Below are 26469 nucleotides of genomic sequence, written 5' to 3'. Positions count from 1 at the left end.
GTTATTGAAATCCTTTATTTAATAAAGCTAAAATGCGTTCCAGCCCAGCCAGCCATCCCCTGTCACACCCAAGACCGCGGAGGAACAGAGAAAGAAATGACGGCTTTTTACTTTGTAGCACTGGCGAAGACAAATATAGAAACTGGAGAGCACTGCACTTGTAGGCTGCTATTTGAATGCTCTCCATTTCATTATAATTTTTATAGCTACAGCCTTTAGGTGGTGGAGAGGCCCACAAAAAGCTAAGTGACCCAGCAGAGTTCACCCTGACGCAGGCCCTTAAAGGAGAGCTCGCGGGGAGCTTTGTGACAGCCTTTGTTGGCTGATGCAATAAATCTTTTATATGCTGGACACTTGATTTGCTTGTTGTCTGAACACGGCTATTGTCCGCTGGTTGTGGCCATTGTCTGTGAAGTAGTTGGAGTGACCTGAGGGGCCAGGCCAATACCTCCTTAATATGCTTGCCTTTCACTCCATCAGTCTGTGTGTGGCAAACACAGAGGGACAACAATCTGGAGGGTATCAGCCAGGCACTGGAGACCTTTGAAAAATGCTCTCTCTCTCTGTAGGCACTGTCAGATAGTGGGTGGGAGGCGGAAGACTCTTGGTAGGCCATTGTTTAACAGTGTCATGATGTTGGCCTGGGGGTAGGCTTATGACAGTCATAAATACCTCTTCTCCCCTTTTTCCTCTCTCTACCCTACTGATGTGACATTTGGTTAACATAGAGATTCTGGGAACATCAGAAGGGGAGGGGGAAATGAACTATATTCTGGTAATCCGACCAATTGATCATATGCGGTGGTACTTAATGAATATGATGTCAGTTTGGTTGTCATCTGAGACATTCTGATCAATGATAGAATGACATAAACTCTACTGTAACGATCATCCTGGGAAGAATGAGACCAAGGCGCAGCATTCTTTGAGTTCCACATAATTTTAATCACAAAGTGAAACTACGACACAACAAAACAATAAAGAATACGACGACCGAACAGCTACGTCGTGCAACCTAGCGGCACACAAACAAAGAACAAAATCCCACACAGAAAGAGGGAAAAGGGCAGCCTAAGTATGGTTCTCAATCAGAGACAACGATAGACAGCTGCCTCTGATTGAGAACCACACCCGGCCAAACACATAGAAATAGACCACATAGAACCAAGACATAGAATGCCCACCCCAACTCACGCCCTGACCAAACCAAAATAGAGACATAAAAAGGATCTCTAAGGTCAGGGCGTGACATCTACAGTGGAAAGTCTGCACATTGTAGTTATCGGAGTCACATGGAATTGTTGTTCAATTTAAATGTTTGAATATAAAATTATTGGTGAAGAGATTAAATGTAATTTTAGCTTCCAAATGAGAGATTTGGGTTTTCATAAGGTTAGGGCTCTGCTCAATCAGTGGCCCGCCCCTGTGAAGAAACATGGGTTATAAAACTTTTCAAACACGCCCTCCTCTCCCTTCCTATATGAAGCCCTGATGACAATATAACCTCCTGTTTCAAGTACGTGAGGTCTGCAGCCTTTTGCGTTAAAAGGACTGACATGTCAACTACAGAACTAAGCCAACCTCAGCGTGAGCTTTGGTTGCGAATGGTATGAACTTTGAACTCTTATTCACTACAGAAGTGATACCTCCTAGCCGTTGAGTTAGCAACAGCAGCTGCAAACGTGGGCTAGGAAAGAACAGACAGAGTATCCCGTCTACCACACAACGACGTTACTACAACGTATCCAATTACCACAAGAGACATTCTTCAAAGGACAAAGGACTCGGTTGGGCAACACAGCCTTCCATCTACCACCAACCTACCGAAGCGCAGCTCAGAGTAAATATTTATTGCATTTTCCTTTTCCAAATGGGCGGTAATTTAGAATTCATAAGATACTGTATTTACGATAGCATGGCTGTTACCTTTGTTCCTCAAGTCTTCCCGCTCTTTCACTCAAACGCAGCCCCCTTTTCTTTTGTGTAACCAGCTGTCATATCTGTTCCGTCCGCTAGGGACGTTTTCCTTTATGACGTAATTTGTAATCAAGGTATGATTCATTCTGTGTATATGTAATTCTGTGTGATTAGTTAGGTATTTAGTAAATAAATAATTAAACCCAATTTGTATTGCTGATTCAACTTGTTAGCCAGAGTTCGTGAAGATAACCAAGAATTTACAACTTTCAGATGAGACTGAATTAAGGTGACGATTAATATTGACTGCTATTGATGTAAAATATTACTAGGTCTTTAAGAGTTTATTCAGAAGATAACAGCTCTATTAATATTCTTTCGTGGTGCCCCGACTCTCTAGTTAATTACATTTACATGATTAGCTCAATCAGGTAATATTAATTACGGAGAAACGATTTTATAGAATAGCATGTCATATTACTTAATCCGGCATAGCCAAAGATACGACAACAGAAAGGAGGTGTAGCAGCTATCTTGCTCACACAAGTTGTGGTTCTGTCAATATCGATATCCACCAACCACCCAGTCTTCCTTTAATATATTCCTAACCTCACAGATTAGATACAACATCAGCAGGTTTTTCTATTCAAAGAGCCCAAGCAAACACAAGCTTCCTGCTCACCTTTTAATAAGTCAACAGGGTCTTGTTATAACATAGATAGATAGCAGGAGAAAGAGAAGACACCTGCAGAAGGCCTCATCAAAGGGCAGTAGAGCAGACACACAATGAGGCAGGATTAAAGGAGAGAGACGACACAGGGCCGGGTTAGGACAGGAGGACTGTGAGGTGTCCTGGGCTATGGTTCCACGCCTTTGCCTGATAGGCTCCACTCCAGATGCACTGATAAATGCCTCTCTTTGAAGGCCACAGTAGGCCTGCCTGCCTGGCTGGCTGGCTGGCTGCTAGTAGGCCTCATTTATTTTTATGGGAATGTGTGCAGTGCACACACTGCCTGCTACTATCAGGTCAGGAGTAAACACTGTGTTGGTTGGCTGCTCTCGAAGCACAACAAATGCATAATTGGTTTTGATGGTGTGGAAGAGCAATCTATTCGCTGCCTGTAAATTAGGGCTGACATTCTTATACAGTTAATGGTCAACTGGTCAGATAGATTAGGTGCACTAGGGGCACTGTCTCCCCCCTCTCTTTATTGGCATTGGAAACATGTTTTTACATTACCAAAGCAAGTGAAATAAGCAATAAGCAAAAGTAAGATGACACAAAACAACATCAACTAACTATTAGAATTAAAAGTAAACATTTCACTCAAAAATGTTTCAAAAAGATAAAGACATTTCAAGAAGTGTTTTAGCAATGTGCAAATAGTTGGAGTAGAAATAGTAGGGGAAGATAAAAACAGATAAATATTGGTGGGCTCAGCTGCCCTTTTCTCTCCCTCTCTCTCTCTCTCTCTGGCTCTCTCCTCACTAATTTTCTCTTTCTTTCTCCCACGCTCCTCCTCCATCCCACCACAGACTGCCTAAACATGCAGTTCTTTACTGCAGCCTAATTGCTGAGAGCAAATTGCATTGAGCAACACTGTCAGGACCACCAGGCAGAGTCCAGTTGTAGGTGGGAAACTCTGTCTATACAATAGGAAGTAGGTATAGCTCCTCTTGAATGCACAAGCAGCTAGATGTGATTAAGATATTGTGCTCCAAAAGCAAGAGTAAACCTGCATTGCTGTGCAAGCCACCTAAAATAACCAGTTACTTTCTAAATGTCAGTTAGTATTCTATACAGTAGCAGGGGCGGACTGGCCATCTGGCATTTCGGGCAAATGCCAGATGGTTGGGCCTGTCTATCTAGTTTCTCTTTTGTTGCACAAAATTAACATTCAGCTAATAATGGGGGCCTCAAGAAACAAATTGGGCAGACGTCTTAGAAATTCCAGGGCCGATTTCTGGTCCCAGTCCGCACCTGTACAGTAGTGACAGAAAAGATAACCTGTTGCTGGCAGAGGTCAGATTCCTCTCATCCAATCCCTCTATCCCTCTATTCCTCTTCCTGATGAGGAATAAAAGCACTCTTTGTGAGGGTCAATGATCTCATGGTCCTCTCTCTCCACTCTTTATGTCCCTGTGAAAAGAGAGTATTTTCTTAAATCAAAGTCGCTAGCCGGAGTTTCATTGCTGAAGGCTGAAGGGTTTTGGGGGGTTGGAGGGTTGGAAGGAGGCTCAAAACCTGCCAACTATCCTGGTTGGTCAGAACAGAACACACATGGAAATGCCAGACGTTTTACAATGAACCATCCTGCCAGCCCTTCTTCCCTCTGTACATTTAAAAATAATTTTGTTTTGCTGTTCCATTAGTCATTCAGTGAGGAAGTATTTCTTCCCCGTCTCTATGCTTCTATGCTGTTCAGGGAGAGACATTTTTTTGAAAAAGACAAAGATGAAACGTTTTGTCTGTTTTGTCAAGTGGTCTTCCAGGACACAAACAAAATGTGTATCAGCGAAAAGATAAGGTTTACATTCAGATAGGCCTGTGTCGGCTCTTGTTGCTGCATTTGAGCATGCATGCTAGTTCAGGAATGTTATAGAAGAAGACAATAGGCTTATGGTGGTATACTGTGTTATTACTCTTAGTTGTATAAGACTTTCTATAGTTGGTGTAGTCCTGTTGGTTTCCATAGTTGGTGTAGTCCTGTTGGTTTCCATAGTTGGCGTAGTCCTGTTGGTTTCCATAGTTGGTGTAGTCCTGTTGGTTTCCATAGTTGGTGTAGTCCTGTTGGTTTCCATAGTTGGTGTAGTCCTGTTGGTTTCCATAGTTGGTGTAGTCCTGTTGGTTTCCATAGTTGGTGTAGTCCTGTTGGTTTCCATAGTTGGTGTAGTCCTGTTGGTTTCCATAGTTGGTGTAGTCCTGTTGGTTTCCATAGTTGGCGTAGTCCTGTTGGTTTCCATAGTTGGCGTAGTCCTGTTGGTTTCCATAGTTGGCGTAGTTCTGTTGGTTTCCATAGTTGGTGTAGTCCTGTTGGTTTCCATAATTGGCGTAGTCCTGTTGGTTTCCATAGTTGGCGTAGTCCTGTTGGTTTCCATAGTTGGCGTAGTCCTGTTGTTTTCCATAGTTGGCGTAGTCCTGTTGGTTTCCATAGTTGGAGTAGTCCTGTTGGTTTCCATAGTTGGCGTAGTCCTGTTGGTTTCCATAGTTGGCGTAGTCCTGTTGGTTTCCATAGTTGGCGTAGTCCTGTTGGTTTCCATAGTTGGCGTAGTCCTGTTGGTTTCCATAGTTGGCGTAGTCCTGATGGTTTCCATAGTTGGCGTAGTCCTGATGGTTTCCATAGTTGGTGTAGTCCTGTTGGTTTCCATAGTTGGCGTAGTCCTGTTGGTTTCCATAGTTGGTGTAGTCCTGTTGGTTTCCATAGTTGGCGTAGTCCTGTTGGTTTCCATAGTTGGCGTAGTCCTGTTGGTTTCCATAGTTGGCGTAGTCCTGTTGGTTTCCATAGTTGGCGTAGTCCTGTTGGTTTCCATAGTTGGTGTAGTCCTGTTGGTTTCCATAGTTGGCGTAGTCCTGTTGGTTTCCATAGTTGGCGTAGTCCTGTTGGTTTCCATAGTTGGCGTAGTCCTGTTGGTTTCCATAGTTGGTGTAGTCCTGTTGGTTTCCATAGTTGGCGTAGTCCTGTTGGTTTCCATAGTTGGTGTAGTCCTGTTGGTTTCCACAGTTGGCGTAGTCCTGTTGGTTTCCCTAGTTGGCATAGTCCTGTTGGTTTCCATAGTTGGCGTAGTCCTGTTGGTTTCCATAGTTGGTGTAGTCCTGTTGGTTTCCATAGTTGGCGTAGTTCTGTTGGTTTCCATAGTTGGCGTAGTCCTGTTGGTTTCCATAGTTGGCGTAGTCCTGTTGGTTTCCATAGTTGGTGTAGTCCTGTTGGTTTCCATTGTTGGTGTAGTCCTGTTGGTTTCCATAGTTGGTGTAGTCCTGTTGGTTTCCGTAGTTGGTGTAGTCCTGTTGGTTTCCGTAGTTGGTGTAGTCCTGTTGGTTTCCGTAGTTGGCGTAGTCCTGTTGGTTTCCATAGTTGGCGTAGTCCTGTTGGTTTCCATAGTTGGCGTAGTCCTGTTGGTTTCCATAGTTGGTGTAGTCCTGTTGGTTTCCATAGTTGGTGTAGTCCTGTTGGTTTCCATAATTGGCGTATTCCTGTTGGTTTCCATAGTTGGCGTAGTCCTGTTGGTTTCCCTAGTTGGCGTAGTCCTGTTGGTTTCCATAGTTGGCGTAGTCCTGTTGGTTTCCATAGTTGGCGTAGTCCTGTTGGTTTCCATAGTTGGCGTAGTCCTGTTGGTTTCCATAGTTGGCGTAGTCCTGTTGGTTTCCATAGTTGGCGTAGTTCTGTTGGTTTCCATAGTTGGCGTAGTCCTGTTGGTTTCCATAGTTGGCGTAGTCCTGTTGGTTTCCATAGTTGGTGTAGTCCTGTTGGTTTCCATAGTTGGTGTAGTCCTGTTGGTTTCCATAGTTGGTGTAGTCCTGTTGGTTTCCATAGTTGGCGTAGTCCTGTTGGTTTCCATAGTTGGCGTAGTCCTGTTGGTTTCCATAGTTGGCGTAGTCCTGTTGGTTTCCATAGTTGGCGTAGTCCTGTTGGTTTCCGTAGTTGGTGTAGTCCTGTTGGTTTCCGTAGTTGGTGTAGTCCTGTTGGTTTCCGTAGTTGGTGTAGTCCTGTTGGTTTCCATAGTTGGCGTAGTCCTGTTGGTTTCCATAGTTGGCGTAGTCCGGTTGGTTTCCATAGTTGGCGTAGTCCTGTTGGTTTCCATAGTTGGTGTAGTCCTGTTGGTTTCCATAGTTGGCGTAGTCCTGTTGGTTTTCATAGTTGGCGTAGTCCTGTTGGTTTTCATAGTTGGCGTAGTCCTGTTGGTTTTCATAGTTGGCGTAGTCCTGTTGGTTTCCATAGTTGGCGTAGTCCTGTTGGTTTCCGTAGTTGGCGTAGTCCTGTTGGTTTCCGTAGTTGGCGTAGTCCTGTTGGTTTCCGTAGTTGGTGTAGTCCTGTTGGTTTCCGTAGTTGGTGTAGTCCTGTTGGTTTCCGTAGTTGGTGTAGTCCTGTTGGTTTCCGTAGTTGGTGTAGTCCTGTTGGTTTCCGTAGTTGGCGTAGTCCTGTTGGTTTCCATAGTTGGCGTAGTCCTGTTGGTTTCCATAGTTGGTGTAGTCCTGTTGGTTTCCATAGTTGGTGTAGTCCTGTTGGTTTCCATAATTGGCGTATTCCTGTTGGTTTCCATAGTTGGCGTAGTCCTGTTGGTTTCCATAGTTGGCGTAGTCCTGTTGGTTTCCATAGTTGGTGTAGTCCTGTTGGTTTCCATTGTTGGTGTAGTCCTGTTGGTTTCCATAGTTGGTGTAGTCCTGTTGGTTTCCGTAGTTGGTGTAGTCCTGTTGGTTTCCGTAGTTGGTGTAGTCCTGTTGGTTTCCGTAGTTGGCGTAGTCCTGTTGGTTTCCATAGTTGGCGTAGTCCTGTTGGTTTCCATAGTTGGCGTAGTCCTGTTGGTTTCCATAGTTGGTGTAGTCCTGTTGGTTTCCATAGTTGGTGTAGTCCTGTTGGTTTCCATAATTGGCGTATTCCTGTTGGTTTCCATAGTTGGCGTAGTCCTGTTGGTTTCCCTAGTTGGCGTAGTCCTGTTGGTTTCCATAGTTGGCGTAGTCCTGTTGGTTTCCATAGTTGGCGTAGTCCTGTTGGTTTCCATAGTTGGCGTAGTCCTGTTGGTTTCCATAGTTGGCGTAGTTCTGTTGGTTTCCATAGTTGGCGTAGTCCTGTTGGTTTCCATAGTTGGCGTAGTCCTGTTGGTTTCCATAGTTGGTGTAGTCCTGTTGGTTTCCATAGTTGGTGTAGTCCTGTTGGTTTCCATAGTTGGTGTAGTCCTGTTGGTTTCCATAGTTGGCGTAGTCCTGTTGGTTTCCATAGTTGGCGTAGTCCTGTTGGTTTCCATAGTTGGCGTAGTCCTGTTGGTTTCCATAGTTGGCGTAGTCCTGTTGGTTTCCGTAGTTGGTGTAGTCCTGTTGGTTTCCGTAGTTGGTGTAGTCCTGTTGGTTTCCATAGTTGGTGTAGTCCTGTTGGTTTCCATAGTTGGCGTAGTCCTGTTGGTTTCCATAGTTGGCGTAGTCCGGTTGGTTTCCATAGTTGGCGTAGTCCTGTTGGTTTCCATAGTTGGTGTAGTCCTGTTGGTTTCCATAGTTGGCGTAGTCCTGTTGGTTTTCATAGTTGGCGTAGTCCTGTTGGTTTTCATAGTTGGCGTAGTCCTGTTGGTTTTCATAGTTGGCGTAGTCCTGTTGGTTTCCATAGTTGGCGTAGTCCTGTTGGTTTCCGTAGTTGGCGTAGTCCTGTTGGTTTCCGTAGTTGGCGTAGTCCTGTTGGTTTCCGTAGTTGGTGTAGTCCTGTTGGTTTCCGTAGTTGGTGTAGTCCTGTTGGTTTCCGTAGTTGGTGTAGTCCTGTTGGTTTCCGTAGTTGGTGTAGTCCTGTTGGTTTCCGTAGTTGGCGTAGTCCTGTTGGTTTCCATAGTTGGCGTAGTCCTGTTGGTTTCCATAGTTGGTGTAGTCCTGTTGGTTTCCATAGTTGGTGTAGTCCTGTTGGTTTCCATAATTGGCGTATTCCTGTTGGTTTCCATAGTTGGCGTAGTCCTGTTGGTTTCCCTAGTTGGCGTAGTCCTGTTGGTTTCCATAGTTGGCGTAGTCCTGTTGGTTTCCATAGTTGGCGTAGTCCTGTTGGTTTCCATAGTTGGCGTAGTCCTGTTGGTTTCCATAGTTGGCGTAGTTCTGTTGGTTTCCATAGTTGGCGTAGTCCTGTTGGTTTCCATAGTTGGCGTAGTCCTGTTGGTTTCCATAGTTGGTGTAGTCCTGTTGGTTTCCATAGTTGGTGTAGTCCTGTTGGTTTCCATAGTTGGTGTAGTCCTGTTGGTTTCCATAGTTGGTGTAGTCCTGTTGGTTTCCATAGTTGGCGTAGTCCTGTTGGTTTCCATAGTTGGCGTAGTCCTGTTGGTTTCCATTGTTGGCGTAGTCCTGTTGGTTTCCATAGTTGGTGTAGTCCTGTTGGTTTCCATAGTTGGTGTAGTCCTGTTGGTTTCCATAGTTGGCGTAGTCCTGTTGGTTTCCATAGTTGGCGTAGTCCTGTTGGTTTCCATAGTTGGCGTAGTCCTGTTGGTTTCCATAGTTGGCGTAGTCCTGTTGGTTTCCATAGTTGGTGTAGTCCTGTTGGTTTCCATAGTTGGTGTAGTCCTGTTGGTTTCCATAGTTGGTGTAGTCCTGTTGGTTTCCATAGTTGGTGTATTCCTGTTGGTTTCCATAGTTGGTGTAGTCCTGTTGGTTTCCATAGTTGGTGTAGTCCTGTTGGTTTCCATAGTTGGTGTAGTCCTGTTGGTTTCCATAGTTGGCGTAGTCCTGTTGGTTTCCATAGTTGGCGTAGTTCTGTTGGTTTCCATAGTTGTCGTGGTCATGTTGGTTTCCATAGTTGGCGTAGTCCTGTTGGTTTCCATAGTTGGTGTAGTCCTGTTGGTTTCCATAGTTGGTGTAGTCCTGTTGGTTTCCATAGTTGGTGTAGTCCTGTTGGTTTCCATAGTTGGTGTAGTCCTGTTGGTTTCCATAGTTGGCGTAGTCCTGTTGGTTTCCATAGTTGGTGTAGTCCTGTTGGTTTCCATAGTTGGCGTAGTCCTGTTGGTTTCCATAGTTGGTGTAGTCCTGTTGGTTTCCATAGTTGGCGTAGTCCTGTTGGTTTCCATAGTTGGCGTAGTCCTGTTGGTTTCCATAGTTGGTGTAGTCCTACTGTAGTCCTATCTCTGCACTCCTTGGTAAAATGTGTTGATCGAAGCAGAACAGTATGTTTCCACTGAGATAAAGTGAACAAAGATCAAGTTGAAGAGATCCTTGTGTCCACCATTGTGCAGTCAGTCGTCTTTGGTCTTTCAACAGAAATCTCTGATTTTTTTCCTCTCATATGCCGTCACCAACAAGGGAGTGTTGAAAATTCTACTGTGATAATAAGGGCTTTTAAAGTGTAACCTCTTAGGGAAGATAGAGTTTCTGTTATTTCATCATTAATCATTACACAATAATAAAGCTGTCATTGGCTGTGTGTTTATCCATTGTTGTTAGAGCACTACAGCATCCTTCCATGACTCATGCTTTCCATTTGATTCACAGTAAAATGTTTGTCAAACTCAATATATCATTTAGGCATACTATGTTACGAAATTCAAGTTCAGAGATAGTACCTTCCTTGACACTAACATGACCCATATCTTCCTCCCTACTACTGTTCACTAGGCATCAAGCAGCCACGTCTAGGTCTACAGCTCTTTATGTACACTAAGCCATCTTGGGTGGTTTTACCACTGTTTTTGATAACTGTGAAGCTGGGAGCTGTTCAGTGGGGGATTCAGTTTTAAGAGGCGAATGTTCCTCGTTGTGCCAGGATGGGTTTAAAAGCTTCTCCAAAGGTGCTCGTCAGACGGAAATCCCAATCCTGTGACCGTGTCGGTCCCTTAATGAAACATTCTGGGGGTTATCTGTCTGTGGGCTAAGGCTTGCATGTCATGTGAATCTCTGTGTCGGTCGTCTTGAGATGGAGATAATCAGAAAGATGGGAATGGCCCAGGATAGGTGTCAGGACCCGGTGCGAGAAACAGTCACTAAATCGGCAAAACCCAGAAGATGAGGCAGACACAGCAGTACTAGAGATGGTGGTTTAATAAAAAATAGATATCTTCCAAAAGACAAAGAAAATCCACAAAGTGGTAAAAACAGCAAGGGAAAAATAAACCTCAAAAGACTAATCCAAAATACAAAAGAACAAAACCAGAGAACCTCTGGAAAATCCAACAAGAGAAAAACATATGTTCACAACAAGGCTTGGGCTGGGGCTGGGTGCTAACATACAAACACTGAGCAAGGAACTAAGGAACACACAGGGATTAAATACTAACAAGGGAACGACATACAGGTGCAAACAATAATTAGGGCAAGAAAAACAAAAGGTACAAAAAAGGTGCAAGGGGGACATCTAGTGAACAAAACCAAACAGTCCTGGCCAAAACCTGACAATAGGGGCGGACTGTCTCTGCTCGCTCTGATAACTAGGTCTCTGCAAAGCTGACATCTACGAGAGCTTCGCAGGTAATTAGAGGTTGTAGTTGTGTGTTTCTCTCTCATGATGTACTTACCATACTGCAGGCCTGACTCGTCGCTGGTACTAGGACTGGGATGCTGTGAATGGAACAATTAGTGTGATTATAGAGAAGTTGTTTCTGTTGGAGTGTACAGAGTTGGTTGGCTGTGGGCCTGTGGTTTTCCCTGGCACAAAGCATCGCAGGGAAATGCTCTCTCGTGCTCTGCCCCGTACGTCCGGTTATTGAACTAGCCGACTTGAATCGCTCGCTGTTCTTTAGCGCTTTCATGTATGTGAATGGAAGCACTTGTTGTGTGTTGTGTGTGACCTCGCGCTTGTGTCACCCTTTGTTTGGAGTCTCTCATTGGAGGGGATTTGACATTGGGTTCTTCCCTAGAGGTTTTCGGCCCTCCGTTTCATCTGTTTACGCTCTCAGTTGAAGCTGTTTTTGCCTCTCATGGCGTGTTTGGAATGAGGTCAGCGGAGGTAGGCACGGTGTGATGGATGGATGGTTATCGGTCAGACAACCTCTTTCACCTTTAGGGTCTGGCTCGGATAGGTGTTGGGGCTTTCGTCATTTGGCTCCATAGGACTTCCCAGTAGGCGGCCCATGAGGCCAAATTTGATTTGGCCCCCAAAGTTGCCAATTTTTTGTTGTTGTTGTTGGGCATTAAAGTCTGTAAAATAACCAGGAAATGAGCGGAAAGTTATTTTCATTTAGGAAATCTGTTCCCATGTAGTCCCCTGCATAAATAGAGAGGCACGTAATCGTATCCCATGTTATCAAGGTTTGAAATGATTCTGTTTTTGTTAAATACTATATATATTTGGGATTCTTGCAGTCAATTTGCAGTGTACAAATGATTTGTAACTATGTTCCGCCCTCCCGACCATCCGCTCAAGCATAAACCGTCCCACTGCTGAATGTAATTCCCGGCTGAATATAATTGGGGATCCCTGGCTGAGGCCCTGCAACTCTGAGCCTCCCTCCAGCCCCCCCACCATGGAGCCGCTATTGTTGCTCATCCTGAAATGAGTATCTGGCAGTGCTTTGTTCAATGACTGAGTGTGTACAAATGTTTGCTTTGTTCGTGTGTGCGCGTGGCGAAGTGTGCGTGTGTGTAAGTAAGTGTACGCACAGACTGTGTGTGTGTTTGAACTCTGCTGGGCTCATCTCTTTGACTGAGTGCTTGTTGTCTCTGTTAATGTGGCTGTGGATGAGACAACCCACTGAGGGGTTGGAATCGCTGAGCGAGGAGAGGAGAGGAGAGGAGCAAGTTTCTCTCTTCATCTGTGTGCCCAGCCTAGTCTGCGCTGCATGTGCCTGTCTCGCTGTCACGCCCTGACCTTAGAGATCCTGTTTATGTCTCTATTTTGGTTTGGTCAGGGTGTGAGTTGGGGTGGGTATTCTATATTCTATTAATTGTATTTCTATGTTTTTGCCGGGTAGGGTTCTCAATCAGGGACAGCTGTCTATCGTTGTCTCTGATTGAGAACCATACTTAGGTAGCCCTTTTTCCCACCTGTCTTTGTGGGAAGTTGACTTTGTTTATGGCACATAGCCTTTAGCTTCACGGTTTGTTTTGTAGTGTTTATTGTTTTGTTCGGCGTCTTGTCTAAATAAAGAACATGTACGCTTACCACGCTGCACCTTGGTCTACTTCCTGCAACAGCCGTGACACTCGCTCTAAACCCTGGCACCGGCCCCGGTTGTTTCTCAGGCCCTCTCTGCCTTCCTCCTCCCCTCTACACCTGTGTCTCTATCTGTAGTAGCCCCTCAATCCACATCAGAGTTTTCATCCTCAACTCCAACTGTACATCTACACAGGAGAAAGTAGACTGGGGCAGAAAAATATCGGACATGATGATACATTTGGTGAACATCGTGCCTCTGTATATTATCGATTGAGATACGAAGTGCTGTGATGCTTCTCCGACCTAGCCAATGGTAATTGTGAACCAGTATGTTATAGTTAGTATCAACAAACATCACTGGACACCAGTTCTGCACTTGAGCAATAATAGAGCCCTCATTGCTCAATCTGGTGTTCAAATTCTAACTGCTATTTTCTGCCGAGGTACTCTGCTTTTGGTATTCTGTCTGAACAGATGGACGGGACGGGGATCCATCAGACCTGCAGTTTTCTATTATAGTGTTATTATAGTGGCATTTGTCAGAGGTGAGAGGTGTTAACAGGTGAGGGACACGGTCCCCACAACGGGGCCCTGGACAGGCTGAGACACAACGGACCCTAATGGGAGGACGGGTGTAGGCCAACCCCTCTGTCCATCTAGAATTCCTAAAGGCACCAAAACAAGTGGTTGAAATGTTACTGTTATGTCTGGAACGTCTATAGAGGTTACTTGATCTTGGGGAATTGAGACCAACGGAATATGGATGGAGAGTGGAATCCAAGATGTTGCTGCTGTCGTCTCATTTTAAAAGGGGTTCAGACCCATTACGGGGAATATCTACTTCCCATCATCTAAAGAGCGCTCATGTCCTCATTAGAAGCTGAAGGGAAAGTAGATGCCAGATGCTTTGGGGTAATTGATTCAGTGCCGTGGTTTTACGAGTGTGGTTTTCTGCAGCCCCTCTCATCTTTACTGTACACTCTCCCCAGAGAACAGAGCTAACAGAAATGAACCGACCATCATCTCTACGCTGTCTCATCAACATGAGAGAAGCAAGGAATGTCTGGCAGCTTTCACTGTTCTTATCGTGTGAGGTAGAGATGGCTCCTAGCTGTTGCGTCATTGTTGTTGAACTCCAGAGCAGAGGAATGGGATTCCCTGTTGAGAAAGTCTGGTACCTAAACTCTAACCCTTAACCCCCTGGCCATCTGGTACCTAAACTCTAACCCTTAACCCCCTGGCCACCCTATGGATTTTACCATGGATCTGGAGAGTAACACTGACACCACTGTGGGCAGACAGTGTGTGTGTGAAACCTGCTATATTTCTTTCTGCGGGTCAAGGGTCATGCAGCCAGTTATAAAAGATTTCGTTCTTCAGCAACAATTAGTGCCCTCCTTTCTCTGTCTAGCCAGCAGCCACAGTAATTGCTCTTAATTGTAGGTCTGTAGGGGTCTACAGGATGTTGTGCTGTCCATTAATCGACCTGACCCCTGATTGGCCCAGGTATGACCTATGCTTGGTGTAAGGTATGCTACAGATACACTATGCTACACTGTCTCCGTAATTGGCACCCAAGTGATAGAGCTCTTTCTCTACCAGTGGGTTATTGTAGAATAATGTTAATTAGCTGAACAATGAAATCAGTGTTTCCTATTGTTGGCCTTTTGGCATTGACACTTCTGAATAAGAGTGAAAAGAGGTCGTAGTATAAATATAAATTGACTTTAATCCAGCTGAAGTGGAGGAGAACGTCATGTTTGTTGACATCATGCTTGAAAGATACATCTATGTTGTAAAAAAAAAGATTTAAAAAAGGGACAACAATCTGGGATCAAGCGTTGAAGTGATGTACTATTGCTTTAATGTCTCTAAAAGGATTGTAAACCAAAATAATTGATATGGGTACATTTTTGGGGGGCTATTGTGCTCCAAGTGTGCGATTGTGCTTGTGTGAGTGGGTAATATACATCTTAATCAAAGAATACATAAAAAACTTTTGTTATTTATTATTAAGTCGTAAAACGTTATTGGGATTAGAAATCCCTACCGTTTCCTGCTCTGTAAAGGCAGGCGTTGTACCAGAAAATACTTTGGATTTCTCAGTTACATGTATGAGTATATAAGTGCCAACAAAAACACTGTTTTTTATTGATGGCACGCATTGCAGAAATATGTGCCATTATACACTCTTAGAATTAGTGGTGACTCGAGGATACCTGGAGATCCTCAAGGAACCCCTGGAGATCCTCAAGGAACCCCTGGAGTTCATCAAGGAACCATTGCTGGTCAATGGTTTATATTTGCACCTTTGTTTAGTTGGGGGGTTCTTGAAGGATCCTTTGATGTTTCAATGTAGCAAAGGGTTCCTGGAAGAACCCTGGACTGGAGGTGTAGCTTAGTAGGGATGTGGCGTTCAAATAGATCTTTTTTGGCCACCCGTTAGAGTAAATGTCGTTGCTGTCCATATGTTCTGTTGTATTGTCATCACATGTTAAGGTTGAACACTGACAATTTTGTAGCTTCATTGGGGCTTATAGAGGTGTATGAGTTCCTCAAGAGCCTATGCAAATCCCGAAGTTGGAGTAGTTACCACTTTATTACTATAAGTAATCAGCAATGTTAAAATTATATTAGACTATGTAATTTGCAGAAATATTCAAGGGAAATTGACGTTTGCAGTGTACAAACGTAACAATATGAACACAAATGACATTTACTCAAACAGGTGACCAAAAATAACTATCTGAAAGCCACACCTCAAATAAGCAACGCCTCCAATATTCTGATAGGCTGACACCTTTACAATATATTATTAAAAAGTAAAAAAATGTAACCCCTCCCATCACAAAAAGGTTCTGGTTTGAACCTTTACACAGGGGTTCCTCGAAAACACTTTTCAGAGGGCAGTTTTCAGAACTCCGAAAGGTTCTTCCAGGCCCCATTACTTCTAAGAGTGTAGGGCTGGACTGCAATGTCATTATGTGTTGGGCTGCATTGCTAGTATGAGTTACTGCTGTAGTTATCTGGAAGAGGGGATTTATGGATGTTTAATTATGTTTTATAAACATCTGGCAGAAGTTTTTAATAAATGTTTGATAAATATCTCTACATGTTTTATAGTTTTTTAATTGAGAGATAAATTCCCCTATTTTTGGGTTTGTCAGAGAATACTTTTAGTCCTGTGAGTGATTCAGGCCAGGGCCAGCCCAAACTATTCTTCTCACAGTGTAAGTAGCAGCTCACCGGCCAGTGAGAGAGGGGATTTGACTGTAAGGCGAATTCGGAAAGGTTTTGTGTAGCTAATCTAATGTGATTTAAAGGCTATTATTACGTTGGCCATATTTCCTCCTCTTGCTCCTCAATTTACTGTACTCCATTTCCACCCTATTCGCTTCTCACTTCACACTACATAGAAACATCAAAACGTCTAGTCCACCCTTTCTCCTTCTCCACAATGCGGGATTGTGCACTCTGCTCTGCAGTGAGAAATCTGTCTGGTGGCGTTCTGGAGCTCTCTTTCGCTCTAGTTCCTGGAAAAAGAATCCTTCGCCACGGCTCAGCAGCCTCAGCTGCTGTGTGGATGGGCAGTGGGCACCGGCTGATGGGCTTGGCGCTGACACAGGCGCCTGCCGCTGGCACGGGGTAGGGCATCACGGCGGCAGGAGCTGTGTGGATGGGCCGTGGGCACCGGCTGATGGGCTTGGCGCTGACACAGGCGCCTGCCACTGGCACGGGGTAGGGCATCACGGCGGCAGGAGCTGTGTGCCGTTGTGCCAGGGTGTCACGCTCCATCTCGTGTGCCCGCCGTGCCAGGGGCATCGCTCGATTGATCTTGGACTTTTCCTTTTCTTTTTCGCTCCCTCTTTTCGCTCCCTCTCTATCGTTCTTACAGTCTCTTTCTGTCTTGGTGGTTTGATAGAGTAGCTGGTGGGTGCTCAGACCACAACGTGACACTCACTATGACAGGGTTACCCAGAGGTAGTGCTGAGTGATTAACCGAAATGTTGGTTATTTTTCATTTTTTAAACAACTAATTGACCAACGTTGGTTCAGTTATTTGAGTGCCGTTCGTTTTTCTCTGTGAGCTCAATGCACAGTTTCTCTAGAGATATATCAGATCAAGCCCGAACTGTGCGATGGGAGGTTATAGTTTCCAACAGGCCAATATTCTACCTAGTTTATTGCAGAAAACGTGGTAATTAACTACAATGACCATAATATATTATGCGCCTACTGGTACGGTCTGGGGGAAGAAGACACAGAAGAACGTGCGACCGAGAGGGATAGAGAGTAGTTGCTTCGCGGGGTATCTCTACCTGAAAATACATGATCTAAGTGATTGATAGTTGATATTCAGCATTCATAAAAGTATGCCTTATTTACTTTGAAGAACTACTAAAATAGTGATTTTGTCAGACAGCGTAGGCAGCAGTTCTATAGATGAGATGATGACTTGGAATTAAATAATAAAGTAATCAAAAACCTACAACTGTCACGACCGTCGAAAGAAGTGGACCAAAGTGCAGCGTTGTCAGCGTACATAGTAAAATGTCGCCAACAAAACAAGAAATAACAAAAACGACCGTGAAGCTTACAAGGGCTATAGTGCCCCTAACAAAGACAACTTCCCACAATGACACAAGGGAAAAAGGCTGCCTAAGTATGATTCCCAATCAGAGACAACGATAGACCGCTGTCCCTGATTGAGAACCATACCCGGCCAAAACATAGAAATACACAAACCTAGAAAACCGAACATAGAATGCCCACCCCAAATCACACCCTGACCAAACCAAATAGAGACATAAAAAGGCTCTCTAAGGTCAGGGTGTGACAACAACTGAAATATTTTATTAAGGTTAAGTAATGTGAATAAATTATGGTTAATAAGTGATAGGCAGTAATGGGCAGTCACTACCATCATGGGACTTTGATTAATTGTTTTATTCTGTGTTGTTACAGCATTAAAGCCACATAATGCATAGTGCATTTAATGTGAAAAATAACCAAAATTGAAAGCTGTGATTATTTTTTTTATAATCGAACCAAAACCCGACCAACCTCAAAAGGCACTAATCACTCAGCACTAACCAGAAGTAAACAGTGTATAGTATATGTAGTAACTTCCTCATCGGGATACTGAAGTAAAAGGCAGTTGGTAGGAAATAAAGTGTGTTGGGCAATATATTGTCTATTGCCATGGATGCCTGGCAGACACTTTACGATATAGTATTGTATTTTGATGCAGTCTCAGTACTGATCTCAGTGCAGGACAACAACATGATAAAGAATGAATATAACCAGTTAACTGCTCATTCCGGCAGCTGCTTGGATCACAGTCTTCTAGTCTTCTTCTTTCTCTCTGATAGGACGGTTTGTCTGGCCATAGAGATTGGTCTTACCTCAGCTGTGAGGCAGCAGAAAAATTGCAAGTCCTCATTCCGAGTCAGACATCTCAGCACATGTGGCTATAAATCAGCTCAAATGCGGAAAAGCTGATGCTTGGTGTACTTTTTAACATACAGTACCAGTCAAAAGTTTGGACACACCTACTCATTCAAGGGTTTTTCTTTATTTGTACTTTTTAGAAAAATAGGGAAGACATCAAAACTATGAAATAACACATATGGAATTTTCAAAGTAGTACTATTTTCTAAATTGTAGAATAATAGTGAACACCCGTTTAACGTCCCATCCGAATGACGGCACCCTACACAGGGCAGTGTTCCCAATACACAGGGCAGTGATTGTCTTAAACGCAATTAGAAGGAAAGAAATTCTACAATTGAACTTTTAACAAGGCACACCTGTTAATTAAAATGCATTCCAGGTGACTACCTCATGAAGTTGGTTGAGAGAATGCTAAGAGTGTGCAAAGCTGTCATCAAAGCAAAGGATGGCTACTTTGAAGAATCTCAAAAATAAAATATATTTTGATTTGTTTAACACTCTTTTTTAGTCACTACATGATTCCATATGTGTTATTTCATAGCTTTGATGTCTTCACTATTATTCTACAATGTAGAAAAACCCTGGAATGAGTATGTGTGTCCAAACTTGACTGGTACTGTACATATCTCTGGCCAAACTAAATCCATCCAGATACATTGTTGATCTTGGACCAAAACATTGCAGCCATGTCATGCATGCTCTCTTTACTCTCTCTGCTCTTGAATGCTTTTTGTTAATGTGATACCAATATTCCCTTCCGTAGTAGCACGTTGTCTTTGACTGAGATGGTCCGTTATTTCAGAAGTGGGGAAGGGTTGGGTTGGGGGTGTGTACGACCCTCTGCAGCTGTACTCTACTGCTGCACTCTATCTCCCAAACAATGTAGCCTCTTGTGGGCAGCCGGGAGCTTGCCTAAGCGGAAAGTGAAGCCCCCCAAATCAAATCAAATCCATTTATATAGCTCTTCTTACATCAGCTGATATCTCAAAGTGCTGTACAGAAACCCAGCCTAAAACCCCAAACAGCCAGCAATGCAGGTGTAGAAGCATTTTGGCTAGGAAAAACTCCCTAGAAATGCCAAAACCTAGGAAGAAACCTAGAGAGGAACCAGGCTATGAGGGGTGGCCAGTCCTCTTCTGGCTGTGCCGGGTGGAGATTATAACAGAACATGGCCAAGATGTTCAAATGTTCATAAATGACCAGCATGGTCAAATAATAATAATCACAGTAGTTGTCGAGGGTGCAGCAAGTCAGCACCTCACCTCAGAAGTAAATGTCAGTTGGCTTTTCATAGCCGATCATTAAGAGTATCTCTACCGCTCCTGCTGTCTCTAGAGAGTTCAAAACAGCAGGTCTGGGACAGGTAGCATGTCCGGTGAACAGGTCAGGGTTCCATAGCCGCCGGCAGAACAGTTGAAACTGGAGCAGCAGCACGGCCAGGTGGACTGGGGACAGCAAGGAGTCATCATGCCAGGTAGTCCTGAGGCATGGTCCTAGGGCTCAGGTCCTCCGAGTGTCACCTAGAAGCTAGGTCCCCCACAGTCCCACAACCCTGGCACTAGCTTCTCTTCCCTGGTGCTGTTGTGCCTCAACAGCAAAGTATCCCAGGAAACTGTTCTCAGACAAAATAGATACGCATAATTAAGCTCTCTCCCTTCCTTTACCTCCACAGGTTGGCCTCAGGGTGCTTTCCTATAATCTTCTTATCCTTTCTCTCTCTTACTCTCTCTCTCTCTCTCTCTCTCTCTCTCTCTCTCTCTCTCTCTCTCTCTCTCTCTCTCTCTCTCTCTCTCTCTCTCTCTCTCTCGCTCTCTTTGTCTCGCTCTCTTTCTCTCTTTCTCTCGCTTTCGCTCTCGCTCTCTCTCTCTCTCGCTCTCGCTCTCTCTAGGTTGTCCTAAGGGTTCTTTTCTATTTTCCTCCTATTCTCTCCCTCTCTTTACCTTCCCTGTCATCATGGTAAAGGAATCTCTCATCTCACACTGACTGAGCTCTGCTGTGCTACACGTGCAGTTCATCTGAGGTCCACCTAACAGAGGAAAGGGTTGGAAGTGATGCCAATGGATTACATGTAGCCAGAGAATATGGCTGCTTTCCATACTGTTTTTTACCTTTTGAGGTTGTTAAGGTCTTTCTCCTTTGGCCTGAATATAACTGTCTGAACGTCTGAATCTAGTATCTGTTGCATTTCAGCTGTACTGTTCAACTTGTCCTCCCTTAGTGGCCCTTTCATTTGCTGTGATATACGGGCTGTGGTTTAAGTGAAGTGGTTTAACTTCATGTTCTCGTTTGGAGGGCCCCTGTTGAATGCAGAGACAGCAGTAGAAATAGTGTGGTTTTCTGTGTTTGTAGAAGTCGAATTTGAAGCCCAGGGGTGCAGCTTCTCTGACCTTCAAGCTCTAACCCTCAGACCTCTGTGACTGACCCTATGTCGTTCGCTACAACTTCTCTTCAGAACCTTGAACGTTTTTTTGGTTTAAAGTCCAATATGTGGTGATTACTGTATGTCAGTGGAATGTGGCTAAGCTGAGGCCTTTCTCTTTAGCTTCAGACATGTAATACTGTGGAATGAAATGCCAGTAGATGTCAAATAAAAGGTATGTCCGGTACTCATTTTTTTTTGTATTCTATAAATAATTTAACGTGTTCCACTATTTACTCTCAGGTCCAAGTCTGTTCCTATAATCATAAGACCTTCAACCCGATTATTCTACTCTGTTACTCTGTTCTATTTTCCGACAGGGGAAGGATCGGAAAGACCAGTTGTCAATCTTCAGAGCGATAGGAGTATGGGAGAAGAGTTGGATTCCCTGAGAGATAGAATGGACATCCACCACGAGATAGACCACACGACAGAACACCACGTAGGCAACCACACCACCAACTCTTCTGACCCCCGTCACAGAGCCCCGTCCAGGCAGAAGAGGTTCCTCTCGTACCCCCGCTACGTGGAACTGATGCTGACTGCTGACGTCAAGATGGCGCGCCACCACGGACGCAACCTCGAGCACTACATCCTAACAATCATGTCAGTAGTAAGTAAAATATATTTTTTTATTATGAAAAACACATTGTTGAATGTAGATTTGTTCTTTGCTCTAACTTACTCGGATTTCAGAAAATGTGACTTTTCTGTGGTACAAAGTCATTTACTTATTGGTTAATGATATTGGTGTCTGGTTGGTAGCTTGGTTGAGTTTTTATTGTACCCTGTTTTCATTATCTAAGGATAACAGTTTTCACCTGCAATCATTACCCCTCTTTGTTAATCAATGTCAAGATCACTGTTGTGTCTCCCAATTTGTTGAGTATATATTATATTACACTGTAATGGTCTGTTTGGGTTTTGCCCATTAGTTTTCAGCCATGTGGATTGAGGTTTAACCCATGAACTATGTTTTACACAAAGGAGATGCATACAGTATTGTTCAGTGTGTCACTCATACAGTAACACCCTGGAAGCCTTGACTTGCCGAATTCTGATAGACAATTTTCTCTTCCTAATGTTAACCTGATAGCAAGCTCTCCTGCACAGTCAGAGATGTGGCTCATAAGGGGGTTCAATGAGCTGACTCAACTCTTTATGATCTTATTGGCTTTTAGTTTGGGTAACATTACCACAACAACATTACCACATTACCACATTATCACAACACACAAATACAAATATGTATTTGGAAACACATGGGCCTCTGCATTAGCCCTTAAAGACATTATGAATGACCTTATGGCCGTACACAAACATTTTCACACATACAGATGCCGTATCTTAATTTGATCATCTTGTTGTTGCAGGAATTTTCCTGCATATCAGGAAATGCAAACTTATAGTGTATTCAAGGTTTAAAAAGGCTTCTAAAGCTTGTAATTTCTACTTGAAAATTGCAGACTTTATTTGCCCTAACAGAAAATGTATCAATCCCTACAAAACATCCATGAAATATAATCCACATAATAATTCACATTTCCTGTTGTTGTTGGATAATTTTCCTGCTGTAGCAAACTGGTTCAAATTAAGATCCTACATCTTTACACACACACAAACACAAACACACATACGTGCATACACACACGTGCACACAGCTGTCGAAGAAAAACCTGTCAAGGCCACTCAATCAAAAAGACCTGCCACGCTCCGGCCAAACCAACAGAAACCAGACCCAGCATTTTAAACAAGAACAGGGAAATCAGCCAAGACTGATCCGTCATCGTCATGGTGACAGCACGTTGTGCCTGTTAGTGGAGAAGGGGGCTAATGGGTGGGCTGCTAGCCCTCTGATATGATGTCATAGTGTTTACACTGACCACAGAGACACATTCCTCGAGTGTATCACAGCCTTGATTGTCTGTCCATTTATGTACCAGTGTGAAGCTGTAGTTTAGGCTACAGCACACAGTTGGGTCCCCCTGTCTATCCCCCTGTCTGCCTGTCTATCCCCCTGTCTGCCTGTCTGCCTGTCTGTCTGTCTGTCTGTCTGTCTGTCTGTCTGTCTGTCTCTCTCGCTCTGTCTCTCTCGCTCTGTCTCTCTCGCTCTGTCTCTCTCGCTCTGTCTCTCTCTGTCTCTGAATCTCTGTCTCTCTGTCTCTCTGTCTCTCTGTCTCTCTGTCTCTCTGTCTCCCTCTCTCTGTCTCTCTCTCCCTCTCTCTTGCACTCTTCCTCTCTCTCTCATGCGCTCTCTCTCCCCCTACCAGAGGAGGTATCTGCTTCACTCAGCCCCCCAGGCACTGACAAGCTAAATGTTTATAGAGGGCTAATGAGTTCCTGTCAGAGCTCTGTTAGGATAGCCCCAGGAGGATAGTGACCCACACTGACAGGGCTGAACCAAAAGAAAGGCACACAAAAACAGTTTTGTCCAAGGGGCGGTGGGATACACACAAGTCAAGCGTTGCTGAAATGTTGACGTTTTGTTCAAAATGTCAACTCCCCCCCTGAAGGAATAAAATCTTCCCTTTCTTCAACTGTTCCTGTTATTTTGCTCAAGCCTTCAGAACATGGTCTCTAGACCTACTCTCATTCAAAGTAATAATCATCTTTACATTAGTCCGTGTTGTCTGTTTCTGTACCCTTAGTAGATGTTTGCGTTTCTTGCCTGTGTGTTCATCTTGTCACAGGTTGCTGCAGTCTACAGCGACCCAAGTGTAGGAAACCTCATCAACGTCATGATTGTCAAGCTGATCGTCATCCACAATGAACAGGTGAGAACAGGCGCTGAGGGCTGCAGTGAGTGAGTACCCCCTGAGACAGCTGACGTCAGCCTCTCTCTATGGCCCTTCAGAAGGACACTGCACTCAGAGGAAAGCCTCAAGAGAAATCTCCTCAGAGAAAAGGATGCTACTATCCTGTGCTACTACCACAGCTGTGATTCAACTAGGACTGGCTGAGGGGCATTCAGCACATGGCCTTGTAATGGCAGATAACTAACTCAGATGAAAATACTTGACACTTTCAGATACATGGTTACATTTTGTAGCTTTTTTTTTTTTTAGCTAGGAACACCTGTTCAAATCCTCACCACTGTCTCTATGTCATCTCTCACAGGATGGGCCCTCAATCAATTTCAATGCTGCTACTACACTCCACAACTTCTGTGTCTGGCAACAGACCCAAAATGTCCAGGACGACAGTCACCCTTCCCACCACGACACTGCACTCCTCATAACAAGGTGCTTACTGCTATTTCACCTTTGAACTGTACTGTCTCACTACCCTAACACACACACAACTGCATGGAGATGATGAATAATGGTGTCCTTTGCTTGTGCTTGTGTCTTCTCACAGGGAAGACATCTGCCGAGCGAAAGACAAGTGTGACACATTGGGTAAACAAACGGCTTCACGTTCAGATTTAACTGTGCCCATGTCACCTTCAGTGACTCCGGGTTAACTTTCCACTCCTGTTTCAATGTTCCACAGTCAGCTAATATACAATAATGAGTTTATTTCAGGAGCTTACAGCTAATATAGTGACCGATTAGAACGGTGTAGTGAGAGGGAGGATGGAGGGTAGTACTGGTCTCTCTTATGAAACACAAGTTTGACGGCTTAATCGCCTGTAGAGGTGGAAGGCTTTTTTTCTCCGTCCATTCAAGCCGCTGTGTATTGGTGACCTTCCAGGGCTGGCGGAGCTGGGGACCATGTGTGACCCGTACCGGAGCTGCTCCATCAGCGAAGAGAACGGACTCAGCGCTTCATTCACCGTCGCTCACGAGCTGGGCCATGTGTAAGTTAGCGGTGTGCAGTTCGCGAACGATTCATTCTTTTTGAGCAACTCTTTTTAACTGACTTCGAGAGTCATGATTCATTTTACCAAGTGACTCGTTCATTTTAGTCGTTCGTTTGACCTGCTGGCTGGCTGAAATGAAACCTACAGCAGGATTATTACGCACTCCCCCAGCTCAGCGGCTCCAGAGACGTGCTCCAACCACCAACTGTCTAACATAGATCATGTTGCAGGCAGCATAGAGAAAGCAAAAGACACGTAGAACTGATAATTGATCTCATGGTGCAAGAATGAATGTAATTCATTGATTGTTGAATGTTATCGAATGACACAGCTTTGTAGAACCAAGACACAGCCTACACAGCCTGCCTCTGCTCAACAAACTCGAGAACAAATCGTTTGGGGGGCTGCTGCAGTTCGCGAACAATACAGTATGTGCTTATCTTCCTCACGAAAGTCAAGAATTGTTCACAATCTAGTCCAGTTGCGGCCACAACTAGACATCGTTTTAAAGGTATCAAGAAATTATCTTATTTGTATCCCTAGCCATCACAAATGTACATTGTTTGAAGCACACTTTTGTAAGTCTCAGTCCCAAATGACAGCTTCTAAAAGAGCCCTATGATAAATGAGAGGCTTTTAGAATCATGAGTCTTTCAAGTTTTTAGTTCATTGTTTGCTGGTAAGGTGGTCCTGCACGCTCTAGGCATTACTGAATCAAATCAACTAAATTAATTGAATGATTTTTTATTTTTTTAACTGAAGGAGTTGAAAAGATCTGAATCAGTAAAAAGAGTCGAACTTCCTATCACTAGTGTAAGTACATTCTACCCCTCTCAACCCCCTGGCCCCCTCCTGGGCCTACCTCTCGGGCCCCTGGGGCCTGTCCCCTCCTGGGCCTACCTCTCGGGCCCCCTGCACAACAAAAGCCCTATTATCCTGGGTGTGCATGTGCATGCAGGTGCAAAACATAATAAAGGAAAAAAAGAGGTTTAATAACATGCTAGTCTTAATTTCCTAGTGTAGTGCCCTGAGTTAAAGGGATACTTCAGGATTTTGGCAATGATGCCCTTTATCTACTTCCCCAGAGTCAGATGAACTTGTGGATACCATTTGTATATCTCTGTGTCCAGTATGAAGGAAGTTAGAGGTAGTTTTACGAGCCAATGCTAACTAGCATTAGCGCAATGACTGAAGTAGCAGATACCAGTAATTGCGTGAATGCTAGTTAGCAATTGCGCTAGCGTTAGTTAGCAACATCCTTCAAACTACAAAATCCCGAAGTATCGCTTTAAACCTGTAGGTGTTCCAGCTTTGTAGAGGCAGCCAGGGGGATGAGGAGGAGCTGGGACTGAAAGCCACTGCTGCCTGGGCTTTAGATGTGGTGGACCGGGGGCCTCTGCATGGGGCAGCCATTGCTTTCAACTAGGCGTCGAGATGGAAGGTGGTCATTGTAGGGACAAGTACATGTACATACATATTAAATGTATTTAATTTAGTGGGGACGGAGCACAATTCATTATCAAAGGCTGAATAATGTTGGTTTTCAGGGGCTGACTTGTCCACCAGCCTGTCCTAAACATTACCCCGTAAAGAAAGATAACACTACCTAAACTGTGTAAAATAGAGCTCATCACAATGTGTTCATACTACACTGCATAATTACTGTGTAATAGCACTGTTATGATAACATTGGTCCCCGCTTAGGCCTGCTTCCACAACACACAGATGTCACCACATGTGTGAATGGAAAGAGAAGCCATATGAATAACCGCTTTGTGTCACAACATATGACCCAATCTCTCATAAGACTGCATGCATTCTAAACATTAGGCCCAAATCACCATGAAAAACTGGGTATAAGTTATGAGGGATGCAAACTGTCTTTAACTTTAACTCTCTCCCTCTCCTCCCTCCCCCTCTCCCTCTCTCCTCCCTCCCCCTCTCTCTCTCTCCTCCCTCCCCCTCTCCCTCTCTCCTGCCTCCCCTGATCACTAAAAGTGACAGCTTTCCCTTCCAGCTACTCTGGCCAGTTGTTGATTGTTACACTCTAAAAAATGCTGGGTTGTTTGGGTGACCCAACCGCTGGGTTGTTTGGTTGACCCAACCGCTGGGTT

General features: G+C 44.3%; 1 protein-coding gene across 1 annotated transcript in view; it reads left to right on the top strand.

The window, feature by feature from the left end:
- The window catches only part of LOC139530149 (A disintegrin and metalloproteinase with thrombospondin motifs 20-like), a 135114-nt gene that overhangs the window by 8442 nt on the left and 100203 nt on the right, over positions 1-26469 (top strand). The window contains exons 4-8 of the mRNA XM_071326289.1: positions 20874-21166; positions 23244-23327; positions 23671-23795; positions 23911-23951; positions 24247-24352. Of these exons, the coding sequence (XP_071182390.1) occupies positions 20874-21166; positions 23244-23327; positions 23671-23795; positions 23911-23951; positions 24247-24352 (649 nt within the window). The remainder of the gene's footprint in view (positions 1-20873; positions 21167-23243; positions 23328-23670; positions 23796-23910; positions 23952-24246; positions 24353-26469) is intronic.

Source organism: Salvelinus alpinus, chromosome 9 (genome assembly GCF_045679555.1).
Source record: "Salvelinus alpinus chromosome 9, SLU_Salpinus.1, whole genome shotgun sequence".
Taxonomy (NCBI): domain Eukaryota; kingdom Metazoa; phylum Chordata; class Actinopteri; order Salmoniformes; family Salmonidae; genus Salvelinus; species Salvelinus alpinus.
The sequence above is the reverse complement of the archived record's forward strand: the minus strand, read 5'-3'. Positions and strand labels throughout refer to the sequence as shown.